This window comes from Oreochromis aureus, linkage group 20 (assembly GCF_013358895.1).
Source record: "Oreochromis aureus strain Israel breed Guangdong linkage group 20, ZZ_aureus, whole genome shotgun sequence".
Classification (NCBI taxonomy): Eukaryota; Metazoa; Chordata; class Actinopteri; order Cichliformes; family Cichlidae; genus Oreochromis; species Oreochromis aureus.
The window spans coordinates 6,538,258-6,558,763 of NC_052961.1; the positions used below are offsets into that span (position 1 = coordinate 6,538,258).

General features: G+C 39.7%; 1 protein-coding gene across 2 annotated transcripts in view; it reads right to left on the reverse strand.

The window, feature by feature from the left end:
* Positions 1-20,506, reverse strand: part of spryd3 (SPRY domain containing 3) — a 71,685-nt gene that overhangs the window by 43,850 nt on the left and 7,329 nt on the right. For both annotated transcript variants that reach the window (XM_039604702.1, XM_031725729.2), the window contains exons 4-6: positions 18,289-18,413; positions 17,416-17,551; positions 17,133-17,321 (exon numbers count right to left, since the gene is read on the reverse strand). In XM_039604702.1, the coding sequence (XP_039460636.1) occupies positions 17,133-17,321; positions 17,416-17,551; positions 18,289-18,413 (450 nt within the window). The remainder of the gene's footprint in view (positions 1-17,132; positions 17,322-17,415; positions 17,552-18,288; positions 18,414-20,506) is intronic.

Here is a 20,506-nt window from a genome sequence, read left to right on the forward strand (position 1 = left end):
TGATGAGCACTCAGTCACACCTCTTTTTGCTTCTTGCTGCTGAGTAATGGAAGGAGGAGAGAGACAAGCGGGCAGAAAAAGAGAGATGTAGCCTTGAGCGAAGCATGCCTCACTGAGACAGCTGACAGCCTCCCTCTCCCTTTCTTTTTTCTTGCTATCTCACTCCTATAATTCTAAGCGGTGAGAATGGTAATGTTGGTGTGCAAGGCTATGTTTTGTTGAGTTGCTGCCTGGGAAACAGATGTAACACCCAGACATTGGTCTTGCCAGCTTCCTGTCACAGCTAACAGGGAAACTTAAGTAGAAGGTGAAAATGAAATTAGGAGACTGCTTCTTTATCATGTGAATCAAATCTGAAGACCAAATTTTAACCCGATTAAACACAACATTTGCATTTTTAAAACAGCCCTGATACTGTCACACCTGTGTGACCACATTGTGTGACCTCAGTATTCGTCAAAATAGAAAGCAACGCAGATAACAGACCCACAAACCAGCACACTTCTGCCATGTTTTTACTTGAGTGGTTTTATGTAGGCTGTCAGAGCAAAACAGCAAATACACAGTCAACAAAAGTGATTCATGACTCCCTGAGTGTGAGAATAGAAGTCTGCAGATGACAGGATTGGTAAGCCTAACAATACTGCAATATTCCACATATGTCAGTGACATTTAAAGTACGATTTGATTTTTCACTTCAAACTGCTCACTCATCCAAGTGACTTTTTTTCCCCCACTGAAAACGCTACGTCCAGATGAACAGAATCAACTCTTTGGGATTTCTTTACCTTAATGATTGAGCATGCATCAAGACTCTTCAAAGAAGAGCTCTATCGGGTAAAACACTTCAATCACCAAAGCAATGCTCTGTGATGTTGTTAACTGCTCCAAAAAGTTAAAACAGCCCTGATACTGATGCTGTCACACAGTTTGATCACCTGCTGAAACATCCTTACTACTTCTTTGGGTCTTCGCTGCATTCATGTATTTTATTCTTTTCATTCTGTACATTTTTTTTCCTGGATTTGTTTGCTTTTCTTTTTATTGCATATGCGCTAACTTCTGGACATCACGATGGTGCAGCGTTTAGTACTGTCACCTATATGAATGTATGGTGACCAGATGATCGGGTCTCCCCAGAAAGTGACATATAACTCCCATTGCACCCTCTTGGACTGCAGGTAGCAATGGAAGTTCTGCAACCGAATGCTAACCGAAGCGTGCTGCAGGCAGAGAACTCATTCATGTGCCACTACACCGAGGCTGGAGAACTGAACCAAGAGTGCTGTCCATTTCTGCTGGTGAAGATAAGGTGAGCCAGCTTGTGACACGAAGTAACAGGTCACTAAAGTATTATATTAATGTACTAATTTATTTAAGAACGCATATATGCATGGACGTGTGCATGAAAGCCCTGCTTGCATTACTTCAATAAATTTAGTTGGAAACAGTGTAATATGATAAAAGGCTAAAAGCTTAGGTTAGCTTAGACTTAATTATGGTGGCACATATACAAGGGACAATTACAATAAATACATATAAATCATTTGGAATCAGCTAAATTGTTATTTTAAAACATCATTATCATCAATATCTAAGCATCTCCATTTCTCATTGTTTCACCTTCTTTTTTGTGCCCTGTTACTCTTTTCTTCTGTTCATGATCCTTCTTAAAATAAATCCTTGCCATTTGTGTGCTTAAAAACTAAAAAAATATGGACATAGAAAGTTGACTGATCCAGGCCAAAAGTGGCACCCTGGTTTGGAAAATATATGAGCTGGCCTTGTCCTTGGAACAGAGGCTGTGATTCCCTGCTCTAATTCATCTCTCACTTGGGTTGGATGGCCTCCAGCAGCTAAATCTGACTTGTCCATCAGTCACTTTTTTAATGCATGAAGTATCCCAGATGAAAACTACTGCCATTATGCTGCAGCTGGTCACAGCCACTCTGTCATTGCTGCTTTTTAATGGGCTTCCAGCCAACAGATTATGAGTACTGAATGCAGCCACTGATACTGAACACAGTTAAAAGATACTCTGTCTTCTTCATGTCATGACTCTGTTTACATTACAAGCACAACACACCACTTTGCCTAGGAATAAATTACCTGAACAAAATTACTACAACGTACTACAACCTATTCATTAGAAAGCACTGCAAACATGCCCAAACAACGCTTAGAACAGGTTTCCCGCTCAATCTGAAAAAATATCTTGTTTGCATATTTGCAGAAAAACATCTCATGAACGTTCCTTTAGGACACATTTTTTTCAAACTGTCTTCAGAAGTTCAAATACTCACTTGGCACCGACTATATGCAAAATCTAAACACAACCTATAATTATCACAAAACTGACAACAAGCGAGCTGAAGAAAGGTGAACATTTACCGTCAGAAGACAAGATGATATTTGCCTGGGTGCATGCAGAATGCCTAAAGGCAACATGCCCACCTGCAGTAACACCCAAGACAGTGAGAGAGTACGCATGAAACCTGAACACAAACCACAAGTTATTTCATGAAACAAGACAGGAAAACAATAGGCACACGCAGTGATTTGACAGTTCAATCAGTCATCCCTGAGAATATTCAGCTGAAACCTTTGCAAGCAAAGACCCACATTGTTGCCCTTCACTGACACCTCATCGCTCATTGGCCACGCGGAGCTTTTCGTCGCCTTTTAATACACTCCATTTATTATCACCATTACCACTGCTGGGAAGATGTTGCCCAAATTAACTTGGGGCTCCAGTGCCAACAGGTATTGCCACCAGTACTGATTTATTTGGACAAAGTCGTAAAAAGTTAACAATTTCACAGGATGGTTGCCACTGCCAGAAACCCCCCCCAAAAAACCTCAACATTACTCTTGGGTAAGAAATAAATAGCGCCCAAGAGAGGATGCCCTGAAAGATGGCAACACATATAGGTTTAGAATAATAAATTCTTAGTGCTAACACTTCATGTTGCCAGACTGCTGCTGTATGTTTGAAACAAGAGCGCAATTCAGAGCAATGAGGAAGGTGTTTTATAACAGGATGAGGATCCAAGTCAACACTATTGTCCAAAGAGTACACCTTGAAAAAGTTTTCAAGGTCTAAGCCAAACTGTATTCCCCAAGAATATTTCAATTGAAATAGATTTACTAACATAAATGCATATATAGGAAACATTTGGACTTGAAATCTGCGAATGGCATAGGCTGCCCTCTAGGTACGTTTTATATTTTTCAAAAAGGTTGTCAGTAAGTATAGAAGCATTACTGCAAAGCAATACTTGCAAATGCAAACATTCAAACACATTTTCTCGCTTATGAGTTTAGTTCAGCTAAACTTCATTACTTTCAGATGAGTGAGAAATTTTAAAAAAACAACAACGTAAATTGCCCAGGCCATGTGACAAGGCACAAGACACCTCCACAATCTTTAGTGGAATTTGGCATGTCTCTGGAGCTCTACTACCGGGATTAACACCACTGGTCCAAAAGATATCTCCTGATCTGGTGCTTTGATGATGTGATGGAAAGCACTGTTTAAAACATCAGTGCAGAACAAAGCACAGGTGTTTAAGTGGGTTTAAGATGTGATGACTACAAAAGCCACCGCAGGATGGAAATATCCCCATCTAAAGGACACAAGGGGTCATTGAATGGTTTGATTGATGTGAAAATGACGTGAACTGTACAGCATTTCGATCAAGCGAGATATGCTATGTATGTTTTGTCACATCTTTTCATTAAATAAACTATTGATTTTAAAATCCTTCTCCTCATGCGTAATGTTCTGAATTATCAGTCCTAAAGACGTTATAGTATTATATTGCCCCGATAGAGCACTTCACTCTCAGACTGCAGGCTTACATTTGGTTCCTAACATATCCAAAACTACAACAGGCCCTTCAAGCTGTCGCATCAGCTCCTGCTTTGGATTCAGGAGACAGAGACTACCACTTATTTTAAGGTAAAGCTCTAAACTTTCCATTTTGATAAAGGTCTTTCATTAGAACATGAACCATTCCTTAGTTATGCTGCTATAGGCTCAAGCTACTGGAGAATTTCCCATGATGCACCTTCTGCATATATCTCATTTCATCCCATATGTTTATATACCACATGCTATCAGATTTGATCAGAGTTTGAGTTTTTTTCTTCTCTCTCTGTTCTCTCCCTTTGTCTTCGCTTTCCCTTACCATCCAACCAACAGCAGCATATGGCTGCGCCTGCCTGAAAATGGATCTGCTGGTGGTCTTTTCCTGTTAAAGCGAAATCCTCTTTCCCATCGCTGCCATTTTTTTTTGCTCACAGTGAATTGTTTGGTTGTTCGAGTTTTCTCTGTAGCACTACAGTGTTCTTACCTTACATTATATAAAGGGCTTTGAGACGACCCTTGTGAATATGGTGATGACTGGCCCACCACAACATTAAAATAACCTACCTAATAATGCACACATCCCTCTTTGTGCCACAAAACAGACTCTTCAGGACACTGATGTGGGATTTCTGCAGTGTTCTGTAAAGTCTCGAACCAGGACTTTAACATGTGGTGGGGTGGGATACTGATCTGGCTTGCTGGCACTTCCTGCAGGTTCATGATCAGATAAAGACTTGGAGAGTTTTTGAGGCCAGGTCAACACATTGGGTTCTTGGATATAGCACTGCCTTGTAAAACAACAAATGAAGAACGACCTTTTGAAAGAAGGATCCCATCCCGCTAGAAGAGTTTCATAGATTCAGAAAATCAGTGCCACACTGAAGCTGTTCTGGCAACACTTGACGGACCAACGCCTTACTAAGACATCTTTTTGTTGGCTTTTCCTTCCATTTGACACCTATCTCTAACTCATAATCATCTCCAACATCCTTTGGGTCAGCTATAAATCCAGCTGGGTTATCTTGTGTGAAGAGGCTTCAATCTGCCCAGCCTGGATTAAGTTATTCATAGTTTCCTCTTTTCTCACGCTGATCAGTTCAAAGAATGGGAGGCGATCATGATGGTGCCATCATCAGGTTGCAACCACAACAACTTGATGGGAAAGTTGTGAACTTTCATCCAGGAGCAGTGTCATGGTGGCGATTCATGACTATTGTTCCCAGAGGAAGGAAGGAAGGAAGCAGGCAACCTTTGAGGGGCGTTGGTATTACAGCTGGCTCTGGCAAGTGGAAAAGGTAAAACAAGGAATGGAGCAGCGATGGAGGACAGTGACTCACATTCACATACACTTTGCAGCGTGGCAGACGAGGAGATGCTCCTGTGAGGATACTGCAGTATGTCGACAAGTTTGTTTGCTTTTGAAAAACTTTTGTGCACTACTACAGCGCCAAAAAAAGTCAGCTTGAATATTTTCCCAATTTCTACATCTCGGGGAGTGGTGGAGGGAGATATGGGCTGTGAGGGAGTGACAGTACACTTGGGAAAACTGATAACTGTAGACTTAGGTGCTGTCCACTTACTTGTCGGCCCGCTCATCCGCAGCTGAGGGGATTAAGCTGGTGGGCACAGTGACTGCTGTGACAACAGGAGGCAGGGGATTGGAGGCTCATGTTCGCACTGAGCCGCACGTACGCAGTGGAAAGCCAGCCAAATGCCTCCTCTCAAGAAAAAACAGCAGAGCAGAAGCATGGTGGTGAGCAAAAAACATCATTCATGTAGAGTATTAAACATGTGTTTGCCTAAGACACCTGCTGCTGACAGTCAAGAGAAAGGTAGAAAAAAATAAATCTCCCAATGTATGTGTGAGAACTTGAGATCACTTTCAAAGGTACATTTAATTTACCAATGTAAAACAGGAACCCTGAACCCTGAAGCTAAACAATCAATCAAGTCTTTTCTCAACAGCGGTAAAGGCCCGATTTACCAGAAGAGCCGGTGCTTGAAACAGCTGTTTTCATTTGTTAATGTCAGGTAATCCAATCACTTTCACACCTCCATTAACCCACAGGGAAAAGAAACTAAAAGGTTCATGCTGAATGTTTGTCTCATAATACGATTTAGTCGTGACAGAAGACCATCACTAAACAAAGTTATGAGAATTAAGAATGAATTAAGTAAATATTATATTATTTGAGAGAAGAAGAGAAAATGTAGAAACTTACTACCTTTCACAGTAAATCAGAAATCTGATGTGTATATAAAATATTATTAATATTATTAATAATAATTATCTGGTACTGGAGGCAACACTTTTCTATTTTATTGTTCCCATATTAACTTTACTTGAACAGGTTGAACAGATATATTTGGCAACTATTTTTAGCATTTTTTTTTTTCAATTTTATTTCTCATGCTAAAAGAAAAATACCCTCTGCAATCAGTTTACTAGCAAGCAATCCCTTTATTTTAAAAGCTCCCTGATAACCAGCTAGTTGTGTGGGTTATAGATGACCGACATTATTCACGTCACCTGCCAGTGGTTTAAAATATAGGTTTAAATAGGGAGTACTTTCAGTCAAGGCCTTAAGGGAAAACTGTAAACTCTACAAGTTTTCATTACATTATTTATCAAAAGGGTTGCACTCTATATGTTGCACCCTGCGTATACAGTATAAACATCAGATATATGCTTACTGATAAAGACAAATGCCATGTCTCTATGATGAAAACATCTTTAGTCAAACAGTAAAGCGGACAAATTCCCCAAACAACAGTGAATGAAATTTGTTACATTTAAAAGTACATGTAACCATGTAAAGCCAAAAAATTATCATGTGTTTGAGTCATAGTTTTACCAGTACATACTGCAGTTTTTGTTTTGTCTTTGCATTTTATTGAAAGCCTAGATATCTTTTGTATAAAAGCTAAAGCTATCCATCAGGTAAATGATCCTTAAAGATGTACATAACCTCAACTGAAAAGGTAACATCTGCTGAACTAAGGCACATCATTTGCTTCCCAAAGAAGAACTGAAGGTTTTTTGACATCTGGATGGTAAGAAGGATAACGGAAGAAAAAGCCGAGGACAGGTGGTAACATTATCGGCCATTCTAGTCCTTGAGATATCAGTTAATATCGCCTCGTTTGTAAGTGCGCTGCACGCCCCATCGCAAAAATATAGAAAGAGGGTTGTCACAACATCAGCACACCTGAGTGACTGGCATTTTCACACATCTGTTCTTGTTTATTAGAACATGTTTCTAAGTTGCAGCTTTGTTAGTGAAAGCTCTGTCAGTTTAAGACAGTTGTCATCATAGTAAGGACGAGGCTCACTTGCAAAAAACCCTTTGTGGGTTGCAATGTCCATATTCAATAAAAAAAACTGCCAATGATACATTTCTCTTTTTTCAGATGTTAAAATGTATGTCGTGCTACTGGTCTGTTTTAATTCCCAGAAACTGATAAGATTATTAACACTATAAATGTCATGATTCGTATTTTTTTAAAGTACTCTTTCTGTAATTTGAAATAATCTAAATAATAACTGAACTTGATTGCCAATACGTAACTATTAAAGCCAACTGTTGAGTTAAATTAGGGCAATCTCCTTAGATTTTGTTTTTTGTACTTTTTCAATAATTTTCAAATTTGGTGTTTTTTTTGCCTTTGAGCATCGTGATTTTTACTATACGTGATTTTCTTTGCAAATTCCATTGACGATTTTTACTATAGTTAAATAGCTCACATACCAAGAATATGATTGTATTGTTTTTAATTGTAAGAGTGAGTCGGGAGGGTTTTTAAGCTCTGTAAGCATATTTTCTATGTACTTACTCAACTTGTACCTTCTGTATTGCACATGTAATTCTATTTTATAGCTTATTTAATCTTGCACATACATTTCCAGAGTCTATAGATGTAAACTGGTTACTAAATCAAGTGCATGAAATCTTTTCTATTTTGAGATCAATGCTTTTGTAACCAACTAAAAAGCTAAAGTCTGTCTCCTTAAGCACCTCTGTCCCACTTCCAAAGTTGTTATTTTCAGAAAGTTCCATAATCTGTAAACTTCCCGTTCTTGACAGAAACACATGCTCATTGGCAATATCACCATTGATTTCAAAGTTTTAGGACTGGGGATCATCACTGATAATTAGAGCTTGGTCCCTGGCTACAACTTCAATCTACAGAGGTTTGCAGTTCCAAAGTTGAAGGAGGTACAGTACATCTCAAAACCAATAACCCACTGGACTCTAAAGTTTCAGGTCTGGCTCAAGTTGATTCAGTGCTGTCCCAACACAGGCACTGTCTGCAAGGCCTCACTTCCACTAACTGGAGTCACTGGACTGGATTTCTGGACTATTTTTGTGATGCTGGTGCTTTCTGGAACATTTTTAATGGCATTATCTGATTAATATTATGGCTTTATCATGTGGTACAAACCACCTGGCTACCTGCTACCAACCAAATCAATAGCAAAATTTTATACCTCTCTGCGGTTACCAGGGGGTCCTCGAATGTTATCCAAGTATGGGTTTCACAGAGACTGGCAGCCATCTTCAGCAACTAACCACATTTTACCCTTGCAGCCACTGGCTCCCAAAGGGTTTCCAACTGGTCTCTGGGCCTGTGTGACTGAAGCTTTAGCATCTATTAGCAGGTTTGAGTGCTACACCCATAGTTTATAGACATAGCTAGCAAACGTTAGCTAATAAATTAGCACTACGCCTTCTAGTTCAAACATGGTAACTTACAGGTACCAAAAAAAAAAAAAAAAAGTTGGCAGCAGCCAAAAATGTCAGTGTCTATGATCTCCTGTGATACCGCAATGGATTCGTCTGTGTTTTATACATTCTGTGGTTTTGATCCTAAAAGGCTTAAAAAAAGAAACGTTTTTCATTCCTTGTAAGCAGAATTTTATGATCACACCGTGCATAAAAAGGCTTGTAGCAAAGAGAGGTCTTTGTTATATTTCCTAAACTGAAACAATTGCATCTGTTGAAAATATTCCAAGTTTACATTTTACTTAATGACAAAGCTATTTATTTTCGCCACATGAAGCTTTCCCTGAAACTCCTTAAAGCTAAATTCATGCCCACAAGGACACAGCCATTAAACTATAAGTCACTTGATTTACTTCATTTTTTCCATTTAAAGAGAAGCATGAGTTGAGAGCATTTATTACCCTCAACAAATGGCCTTCAGATGAGTGATAAAAAAGTTTGAAAGGAACAAATATTGCATCAAAATAAAGATTATTCAAAACAGAAAGAAAGAGGCCAGAGCCAAAGCAGTAATCTCTTTTATACCAGCTACGTCAGAGCCATTTCAAGGACATGCAAGATGAATTATGCAAGTGTAATATTTGGTGAAAAGACATAAAATGGAAAGAGTAATAAAAGAGAGAGAGCGAGAGAGAGCGAGAAACACATGACTGCATCAAAGAGAGCAGGAGGTGTACATATTTGGCAAGGTAGGTATGAAGAGTGCTCTAGGATGAGATACCCACCTATTTAAACAGGAGTGGCCATCCCCCTACTGTAAAATAAACAGTTCACAAAGGCAAAGACTTAGCTGCAGACAAGTCACTACCATCGCCATTGTGTTCTGTGCATTCTGCAGCTTTGCACTTCTCATCAAAAGCATACCAGGCAGAAAACTCATTTATCTTGCAGCAGTCTTTTCTATCATCCTGCCCCACCACCCATCCACCCACTAAGGATGACCATCCTCCAGAACAGTGATTATCCATACTTGCTAAATAGTTAACATGTAAAAATTATTCCACTGTTTTCACTAAATGTTGGTGAGGTGTTGATGCCTAATTCATCTATGGCAACGTAACGATAGATCCGCAAGTCTTTAGAAACCACAGACACTGGAAATGTCTGTTGCATAGCCACATGTACAAAAAAGAAAAGAAAAAAATCCATGCGCTTTAAAATTTACCTCACAGCTTTGGGCTGCACTTAAAATCTACATGACTATAATAAAACTGGAATAAACAGGAGGAGAAACAAAGCAGGCAAGAGTAGAGGAGAGATGGGAGAAGTAAAGGAGACTAGGATGAGAAACTACGAAAAGAAAGGAGGACATGGAACAAGGAAAGAGGATACACAGGGCAGGAAAGAGGAGATAAAAGTAAAGGCAAGGAAAGAAGACAAGGATAGAGGGAGTACGCGGTACAGTAGGTGAAAAATGAGTGGATAGGGAGAGGACAGGAGACATGTATGGAGGAGATAAGAGAAGGAACAACAAGGAGACAGGAAAGGAGTTGATGGTAGAGGAGAAAAAATGAGGACAGATGACAGGAGGAGAGATAAAAAGGAGAGTGGAAAAACATGAAAAGAGGAGATGGACAAGAGTAAAAGCAGAATAACTGACTACAGCAGAATAAAGAAGAAGGGTAGAGAAGAGAAAAGCAGGTCCAAAGACAGCTGGAAAAGTTGAGGCACACTGAGACTGGTTAAAACCACACAATGAAGTGAATTAGAAGTCAAAACCAACAAAGAGATTAAGTGAGACCACCTTGTGGCTGACATAATTTTGAAGCATAATCCTGTTACGCAAAGAGTTCCAACGATCAAGACAAAACTCTGCACTTCTCCGACGAGCTTTTCATTTCCTCTGTCACACTTTCCTTTTCTCTCTCTTGCTTGCTTCCCCCTTAAACCAAATCTTTCACTGTCTTCACTGTGTACACAAAATCCTTGTATGTGTCAGAACCTGACAGCATTATCAGTCCGAGTATTAGCGCTCACCTAAACCCTCACAATGGTGATCACATAATGGATTTTAAAGGTACAGTTCATCCCAAAAATTAGACCATTCCAGTTAAAAATAATTCACAAATTCACGTGGGAGCTAGTTTCCTTTCTGTGCTTCAAAAAGATCCCGGGTTTGAATCCACCAGCTGGGGCCTTTATGTGTAGAGCTTCCACATTGTTTGTGTGCCTGTATGTGTCGTCTGTGGGCCCTCCAGCTTACTCCCACAGTTCAAAGACTTCCATGTTTGGGTTACTGGTGATTCTAATGGTTATCTGTCTCTCTGTGTTAGCCATGCAGCAGACTGGCCAGACCAGAGTGTATCCTACGTCTAACTCATGACAGCTGGAACAGGCTAAAACCCTCCTGCAACCTTGAATTGGATAAGAAGAAGAAGGTGGCTGGCTGGATGGAGAGATACAGCCAAAAGAAGAATGCAGCTAGCTAATATTACAGGGGCCTGCCACAGTAAGGCAAGTCTTCATGGATGAAAGGGCTCTTTCTTTTCGGGAAGCCATATTTAAGATCCTGTGTTTGTGTCTTTTGTATAATTCTTGTGTTAGGGAGAGAGAAAGATGAGAAGAATTATGGATATTCTAAATCTTGAGCAGGCAGGAAACCACAATGATGAAGAAGGAAAAAAGCACACAATGGAAACAATAGCTGGAGGCGACACTTTCAGTTGTTTTACCATTCCATTCCACTTTACTACAAAAAAGTTCTTTATTATTACGATGACAGTCTTTTTTTTTCCTTGGCCCAAGCTAAACTGAAGGACCAACAACCCAACATAAATATGGATACCAGAAGTTACTTATCCAGGTCTACTCAGACCTCCCTGGCCCAACCTGCAGCTCTGTCAGACCAGAGACATAATCTCCCCAGCATGTCTTGGGTGTTCCAAGAATCTCTTCCCAGGATATATGCAAAAAACCTCAACTAGCTCCTTTCGCTGTACAGAAGTGGCTACTCAACTCTGAGCTTCTCACCAGCGTATTTCTGCTTCTTGTATCTGTGATCCTTTACCTTCACACTTGGCTTTCTCTTTACCACAAAAGACCGATAAAGAGACTGCAGGGACGCAAATATAGTCCTGAAAAAAAAAAATCCTAAACATGGCCATACTTTTAAGTGCCTACTGTCACCAAGTAGGGGTACAGTCAGCTGCCTGGTGAAAGCTGTAGGTAATGGAGCGACAGCCACGTCACATACTGTGACACTGCCCTTTGTGGCAGTAGACTGTGAAAATGTATAAACATGCAATTCTTTGCTTTGACTTTATAGGTTACACAAAACTGTGTCACAGTTGGTGGATACAGTTTAGTAGAGATAAAATAACTGCTGCTTAAAATTACTCCAGTCATGATTTCTAAAAAGAGCTCTTTGAGCACCACCAGTCAAGTGCAATTAAGATGCATTATATTCAAGAAAAGGTAGAAATCAATGCAGCTCATGTCTCCAAAACCGGGCAAGACACGCCAAAAATAATATAGAAGGGAAAAACAGCACTCCATATTCCAGGAATCTACATACATCTGACTTTTGTGTGAACTGTTCCTTTAAGGCTAATGTCTGTTTCTTCATGAAAGAGACTAAGAAAGGGAGAAAAGAATAAAGAAAAAAATTATTGCCGGACTGCCGAGCAGCCCACACTGCCAGGCCAGGCCAGCCCAGCTGTGAAAACCTCCAACCACATGAGAAAAAGTAAAAGATTCCTTAGAGTCCCATTCCTCCACTTATTGAATTTTTACAACCTGGTTTGCTGCCAGGCACTTGGCTCCAAAAACACTTTTTGTGCCACTGCCACTCTGCGGTCCAGAAAAACAGAAAAGAGAGACAATGAGCAAGACGGCTGGCTGAATCATCCTCCTCACCCACACGCTGGCCTTCATCTCCCCTGTGCCAATGACAGACCTACCTGTAGCCCTGTGGCTACTTGCTGAAGCAGAACAAAGGTGTTATAGACCTCCACTGTAAACAGGTGGGAATAAAGATCTGTGATACCTCTGATGACACAGTTGAGCCAACAATGAGTTCCATTCAAGCCGCCACCACGAACTGCTGAATCACAATCAGATTGTATATAAGAGTAGCCACATTAACGTCACCCTCTTTGCAGCCAGAAGTTACCGTATCTGAGAGGGTGTGGAGTACCAAGTTATCGGATAACGTTAGCACGGTTGGTTATAAAGATGCATAACAAACTTTACGGCTGAATCACACACATACACGTACCTGGCTAAGAAAATAAAACAATTTCACTTTACCAATCTGAGGCATTAACTACCCTACCTCACCTTACCTTAAAACCTTACCAAGAATCTAATTTAAGATCAACATAATCCAGACTAATAAATTAGCTGCCATATATCAGACTATCAACATGCTTTGTAATGCTTTAAACATATTCTTTTTAACAATTAAGTCTTCATCGTGTAATACTCAGTTTTGTTTGTTTGTCTGTCTGTTTGTTAGCAGTCTAGCGTTCAGAGTCGTCAAGATATCATTTTCAATCACTTCTGTGTGATGGTTGGTATGAAAAACAGCTCGACCTGATTTAATCTTGGTGAAAATCAGTCACGTCAAATACTATTGTTAACCAAATATCATTACCTGCAATGTTTTATGGATTACCTTCAAACTTCAAAACAATATACTAGGCCTTGGGGGACATGAGTATGTAGGCTGGCTAAGCATTTGACCTTGACCTTCATTGTTAGCGCCCGAGGTCAAAGTCAACCTTGAAAAAAATGTAAATAAACCATATCGAGTAATCCATGGAGAGAGCTGTACAACACATTTTAATTTTTCAATACCTCGCCCTATGAACAGGCTGACATCAGTAATAGAAAAAAACATCATAAAACATCAAAGTTTTAGAATAGCCCTCGTGTTTTTGTTTTGTTTTTTAAGCTTAAACGTCTAAAAGGTATAAAACCTAAAACTGATTATATCAGACAGTGAATAACTGGCCGATCTGCACCGAGGCCCAGGGTAAGATAAAGTTGGACTTTTGAATAATGAATGATGCAAAGCTAGAATAAAAACACAGAGCTAAAAATTAACATAATAGATCAACTTCAGGCAGCAATAGATGGCTTGTTTCAGATGGTGGATGAATTGAGTAGCTGTGTGTAAGATAAATAAGGGCTACGTTTAAACGGTAAGTCATTCAAAGCTGGGGTGGTTGAATCCAAGAATTAAAAAGAATGCAGTCTGAACTTTAAGCAGCCTTAATTTTTTTTGTGACTGTAAACCTGAGTGAAAATGTGAACACCAAATGTTTTATGAGTGTTGTATGAGTGGTGGATTTTTTTTTTTTGTTAGACCGCTAACACAGTACTATTATGTCTGCTTATTATGATGGCAGTTAAATGATTACCATGTGGAAAGCGTTCTGCCACATCCAGCAACCTAATGGAAGTTTGGTAGATCCTGTTCAGATTCATGTGCAGATAAAAAGTTGGTGTACTGCCCTGCTTGCGTGCTTAAGCTCTGAGGGTACAAATGGCAAACTGTTGCATCACCCCAGACTCTGATGCAGCAGAAAGGCAGAGAAAGCACAGCAGACACAACTCCTTTACTGTAAGTCGGCTGTTTATCTTGTTAATGAAAGTGATGTGTGCAGGACTCAAAGGAAAATTCCTGAGCGGATGTCATGAAGCAATCTGCAAAACCCCTCCAAAGGTAACCCAAATCCCGTCACGGCAAGATCATACAACGGCTGAGACAAAATAATTCAAACTGAAGTGGTTGTGTCTGGAGCTTTCCCTGAACTTTAGAGAGCATTAAGCACAGCTGTCAACAAAGAGGGATTTGGTAAAGAACAGGCAGTTGAAGGATCTTGTAAGAGTACAGAACAAACATGGTGGAATGTCAACAACCGCACTGAAGAGCAAGCTGCAGAAAAGCCACACTATAATCTGTCCCATTCAAAAGACATATGTTCAAAAAACCACATGCGACGTGTTTGTTTTCACATACTGTACATCTCCCAAAAGAAGGAACATAAACAACAGGCAAATACTTCAACCACTTATACACTAGTACACCACACCATTATACTTCTGAAAACAGTGCCAATATGTAAATAAACATCATCTCCTAAATCGTTTAATGTACTCATTTAATGAAGAGATTCACTTTCAGAATGCAAGAAAATCTAATGTTTTGTAGCCTTGTTGCTTCTTTTCCAGCTGCTACAACAATAATTCACTTATGTGCTATGTGCTATGCAATTTTTTCCATGTATTAGACACTGTTTACTCCCAGTGTTGGAATGAATACTAATGTGCCTTCCTCAGTTCTCCCAGTTGCGTCCAACCAGCAATATATTTATTTTTCTTTTTGCAGAGGACTGACAGCAGAACACAAACAGTGTTGTGGCTTCAGATAACATTTTTCCAGTGAAAAGACTCAAAAAGGAGCGGCTTAATGCTAATTGCTGGATGTTTGCCTATTTGCTGATGTTAGCAGGTAAGCTAACAATAGCTAGAGTCGGACAGGCACCAAACCTGGGACTACTAACACAAACTTGGTGTCTCTATGATTTGGTTGTAAGTTGCCCTTAACCCCCCCCCCAAACCACCCTAATCTAACCGGTGCACAAAATTTGATGACTGTAACATTTGTTTGTTAAATTATCTACAGTTAGGTCCGTATATATTTGGACACTGACACAAGTTTTGTTTCTTTACCTGTGTACTGAAACAGTAAACAGGTAAAATAAAATAAAAAACACATCATCTGTAAAACATGACAGAGGTGGTGTGATGGCTTAGGTCACAGGTGTCGAACTCCAGGCCTCGAGGGCCGGTGTCCTGCAGGTTTTAAATATCACCCTCGGTCAACACACCTGAATCAAAATTAGCTCATTACCAGGCCTCTGGAGAACTTCAAGAAATGTTGAGGAGGTCATTTAGCCATTTAAATCAGCTGTGTTGGATCAAGGACACATTTAAAATCTGCAGGACACCGGCCCTCGAGGCCTGGAGTTCAACACCCCTGGCTTAGGTGCACGGCTGCCAGTAGCAGTGGGACACTAGTGTTTATTGATGATGTGACACAGGACAGAAGCAGATGAATGGTGTTCAGAGACATACTGTCTGCTCAAATCCAGCTAAATGCAGTCAAATTTATAAGGCGTTTCATAATACAGATGGACAATGACCCAAAACATACAGCCAAAGCAATTTTATTAGAGCCATATTCTTGAATGAAAAGTCCCACAAGCAAACTGCAACTGAAAGCCGCTGCAGTAAAGGCCTGGCAGAGCAATAAAAAGGAGGAAACCCCGCATCTGGTGCAGGGTTTTATAATACAGGGTTTTCAACCAAGTATTATAGATGAACATTTTATTTTCAGTTATTTAATTTTTCCAAATACTTCTGAGCCCATGAAATGAAAGGATGGTGTTAAAAATGCTTTAATTCCTCACATTTTTATGCAATCCTTTTGTTCAACCAACTGAATTAAAGCTAAAGGTCTGTACTTCAACTGCATCTGAGATGTTTCATTTAAAATTCACTGTGGTAATGTAAAAAAACAAAATGAGAAAAATGTTGCCAAATATTTATGGACCTAACTCTAACTCTGCTTGAACATTGTGTTTAAAAGCACAATATCAAACCCTAAACCTCTACCCCTGACCTGTACACAAAATCTGAATGAATTTGAAGAAACATTCAAGAAAGATGTTGATACAAAGAAACATCCCTTTGTATCAACATAAAAAGGGCCAGGTCTATTTTCTGTCAATAGAATCTGCATTAAGCCACATTGTAGACATCCACAGCACAGAGAATCAGGTAAATTTTCATGATTTTAAGTCACATGCTGACCTATATGCTCTACTCCTGCTGTCATTTGAGGGTCAAAACACAACCGAAAAAACGTGACACCACAGGCACACTGAAGTCTTCTGAGGTAACAGGACAAATGCATTTAACATATGTTTTAACATAAGCTATCCTAGGATCATAAAGGGGATTTTGTAATTATCATCACCCCTTATAAAATTAATGAACCCCTGAAATGAACAAATATTTTACTAAATTTTTTCAACTAATTGATTTTAGGTCTGCTGGTTAACATTTCTTCTTCACTATGTCTCACAAACACATAAAAAAATGCAGGGCAGCCATCCCGTAATGGCCTCTTCTGACACTGTTCATCCCATAATTAATGCCTTTGCTCTTCAACTGTGATATAAAAACAGAATTACACAGAAATTAAGTCGAAAAAAGAGGTTTTACAAAATCTTCACTAACATTAAACATCAGAGCTGAGAGTCGGAGAAGCAGCACACGAGTTTCTTCACCTTCTCGATGTGGCTTGAGTGACTGATCAGTAATATTTAGAAGGCAGCCCAAGCAAATTAATTAACACTTACGATAACCTTCTTCCACTAATATATAACCAAAAGCACTGAACTCCCAATGTTTCCGAACATCCCTTTTAATCAAGCAAAGAAGGAAAAAAAAGAACCTGCTCTTACCGTGCCGCTCACCCTGACGTCATAAAGTCGTCCCCAGTCATCCTCGTGGCTGTCAACCATCATCATACTATCATCCTCCTCCAGGAACCACTCAGCTTGCAGGTCGACCTTCACCTCCTCCCCCATAGAGTGCATCCCCACAGCGGGGAACAGCCCCTCTGCCGACACAGGAACCTCTACTGAACCCACCTGGAGAGAAAGCATGTAAAAAAAAGTCCTGAATAAACAACCCTGCGTGCCCATTTGAAATGAGCATGTTATTATTTAAAACAAAAATACCTACCTCTTTCCCGTTTTTGGTGAAAAAGACTGTTGTGATACCTGCTTCTATATTTTCCGAGTGTATTCCACAGCCAATGCGGTCACCACGAGCACATTTCGGGCCAAACTGCTGCCCTACCGGGTTGCCATTATACAACCTAAATGGAAAGAGGAGATAAAAATCCTTGTAAGAAAAATCCAAGCTTCTTTGAACTACAACAGCATACTTTGTAATCTTGTACAGCTTTCACTACGCAAACCTTGTGTTGCCACAGCTGTCGCACTCTACCACAAAACGAGTAAAAGAATGCAAAATTATTTCAAATATTCAGTAAACGCAGCCAGACAAGACGAAACGTTCCATTATCTCACATGAAAGGAAATTAAAAATATGTAAACACAATTACTTTGAAGCGCATAATTACAGCTCACTTTGGCCTGATAATTGGCCACACATCTGTCTGGTGCTGAAATTTGGTATCATCAAGTGAAATTAGATGCTGACAAATGAATCGGTTCCTGAGGCAGAATGTACTGCTTTGAAATGTAAGTCACGTGTATAAATCCAACACACAGTATTCAAAGCACGGAGCAAGCAAAAATGGAAGGCAAAATATTTAACTGGTCATGCTCCCTCATCACAAGAACCTGCTGCTTATTTACTTGTTCATGAAACAAAACGAAAAAATACTCTGAAAAAGTAACCTTCAACTACTTCTATTAAATTTCCTTTTTGCTATTATTAAAATAGTCACACAAAACAAAATATCAACAAACCAAGAAATGAGGAAAAGAGCAAGTTAACACTACTGAACCAATATATAAATGCGGCAGCCAAACCATGCAAGAAACCACCGCTGCCCTGTAGCGTATAGGCAACTCCAGTTTGACTTACTTGCCGTTGTCAGCATGATAAGCTACAGAGTATGGCAGCCAGCCCGGCTGGTGGTCCAGCCTGTAGAATTTAGGCACAAGGCCCACAGCAATGGTCCCTCTCACTCCCGTGTCCACTATGGTCACCTACACAAAGACACACGCATTATATTGAAAACACACTACAGTGGCATCAGTTAGAGTTCATTTAAGCCACAGTGCCAATAAAGCCTAAAACATCAATAAAAGTCATTGTCTAATGCCAGAAGCAAGGGTAAGGGTATAATATTCAGATATAAAACCCGCAGCCTGAACTAACTGTATCCAGGTCATTTACAATCACATTAAATTAATTCAGTGCGACCACATCTGTTGGTGGTCTGCGGTGTCTGTTGGCAGAGGTCTTTGGCTATGCAGAGCAAAGAACTATTAGTACGAAACCAATGCAGATGGTGTGTGCACGCTGTCCTCCAAACGACAAAACACATAAACTGACAGCGATTACACTATATACAAGTAACTTGCTGTGTTGCATCAGGATTTTATATTCCATATACTCTCAAAAAACTACAAAGGTACTTTCATCTGCTCCCTTATTTCTCAAGGGGTCAGCACCGTGGATGGACCACATGTTTGATTTGGCACAGATTTTACGCCGGATGCCCTTTCTGACGCAACCCTCCCATTTAGCCAGCCTTGGGACTGGCACTAGGGACCAGCTACGTTTGTGTCTCGAACCGGGGATTTAGCAAGAATAACTAGCTTGAAGTAATTGTTTCCTGTATGACTTTATCAGTCTCTCACATCTTTGTTAAGGAATTTTGTCCTACACTTCTTTAAAATGTTACTTCAGTTCATTGAGGTTTGTGGGCATCCATTTATGCAGAGCTATCTTAAGGTCCCACCACAGCATTTCAATCGTGTTGAGGTCTGGACTTGGAGCCACTGCAAAAGCTTGGCTCTTCACTTTTCAGTTTATCGCAGATTTGCTGATGTGCTTGGAATCATCACCCATCATCCAATCATGACCCAACTTTGCAAACGTAAGCCATGCTGCCATGATCTTTTTAGATAGAAGAGGCTTTCTCCTGGCAATCCTTCCAAACAAACCATACTTGTTCAGTCTTTTTCAGTCACAAGCTTCAACACTTAACGTTGTTTACACCATAACAGCCGTAGCCAGCTGCTTTTCGTTTCCCCCACAATGGCCGTGGAGATTTTCTACTGCTTCTGCTGTTTGTGTATAAAACACTTCTGTACACACTATATCTCAACATTTCTGAATATCAACACTTCACAAAAATTCAGGTCAATTGCGATATTTTATGGGGTTTTTTGTTTTTTGTTTTTTTTACACCCAATTCACCTCAAATGCTCTGGCTGGCATTCATCAGTAGCAAATGCATCCTGCAGTTTACCTGAACTTTTCTCTCGGTAAACATTTTTGTGTTTTTGCCAATGTTAGCCACTGTTAACTGGTGTTACTGAAGCTTTCTTTGAATTCTTTCGATCTAACATTGTCAGGCTCAAGCATAGCAAATAAACTCTATTTCGAAATGAGAATGTAATGAAGCTGTTTATCAAAATAGTGTGATGTTTAAACACTCGATCCTAACATTAGCTAGCATAAAGTTAGCCAGCTATAACAACAACAGCTATGTCTGTTATATAGCTTATATATATTCTATGTAGCAGCTATCCAGAGACGAGAGAGTCGCATGTCTGTTCTGCTGACGGTATTAGTAATTACATAAGCATATTTATGTAATTATTACAGTTTTTTACGTTAGATCCTGCCTTGAGCTCAGAAGATGAGGCTTGTGATAAAAGAGGAAGAGGATAAGTGAAGATGAGGGAAGAAATAACAGGAGGAGGAAAAAAATGATGAAAATATAAATGTACAAATCTTAAATGGTTATATATAGTTTTTAAAAAACTGATATAACTGATAACTGATACATTCTCTTTTTGTTCAGGAATCTGGAACATTAGAATACATTTGTATTTGGGTATAAAGGGATAACACGCTAACTGGGGTCAGTAGAATCTGCTATAGCTTTTGGGGTTTTTGCACGTTCTCTGAGCATTGCACAGTCTGATGTTGGGGAGAATTTGCTGGGACTTTTAATCCTGGAAAGACTGTGGTTTTGTTTAACACACACCTGAATGTTCAAACCTGCAAAGTGCAAAAAAAACCCTGCTTTTTTCCAACTGGTGTTGAAACAGTAAAGGTATACTTA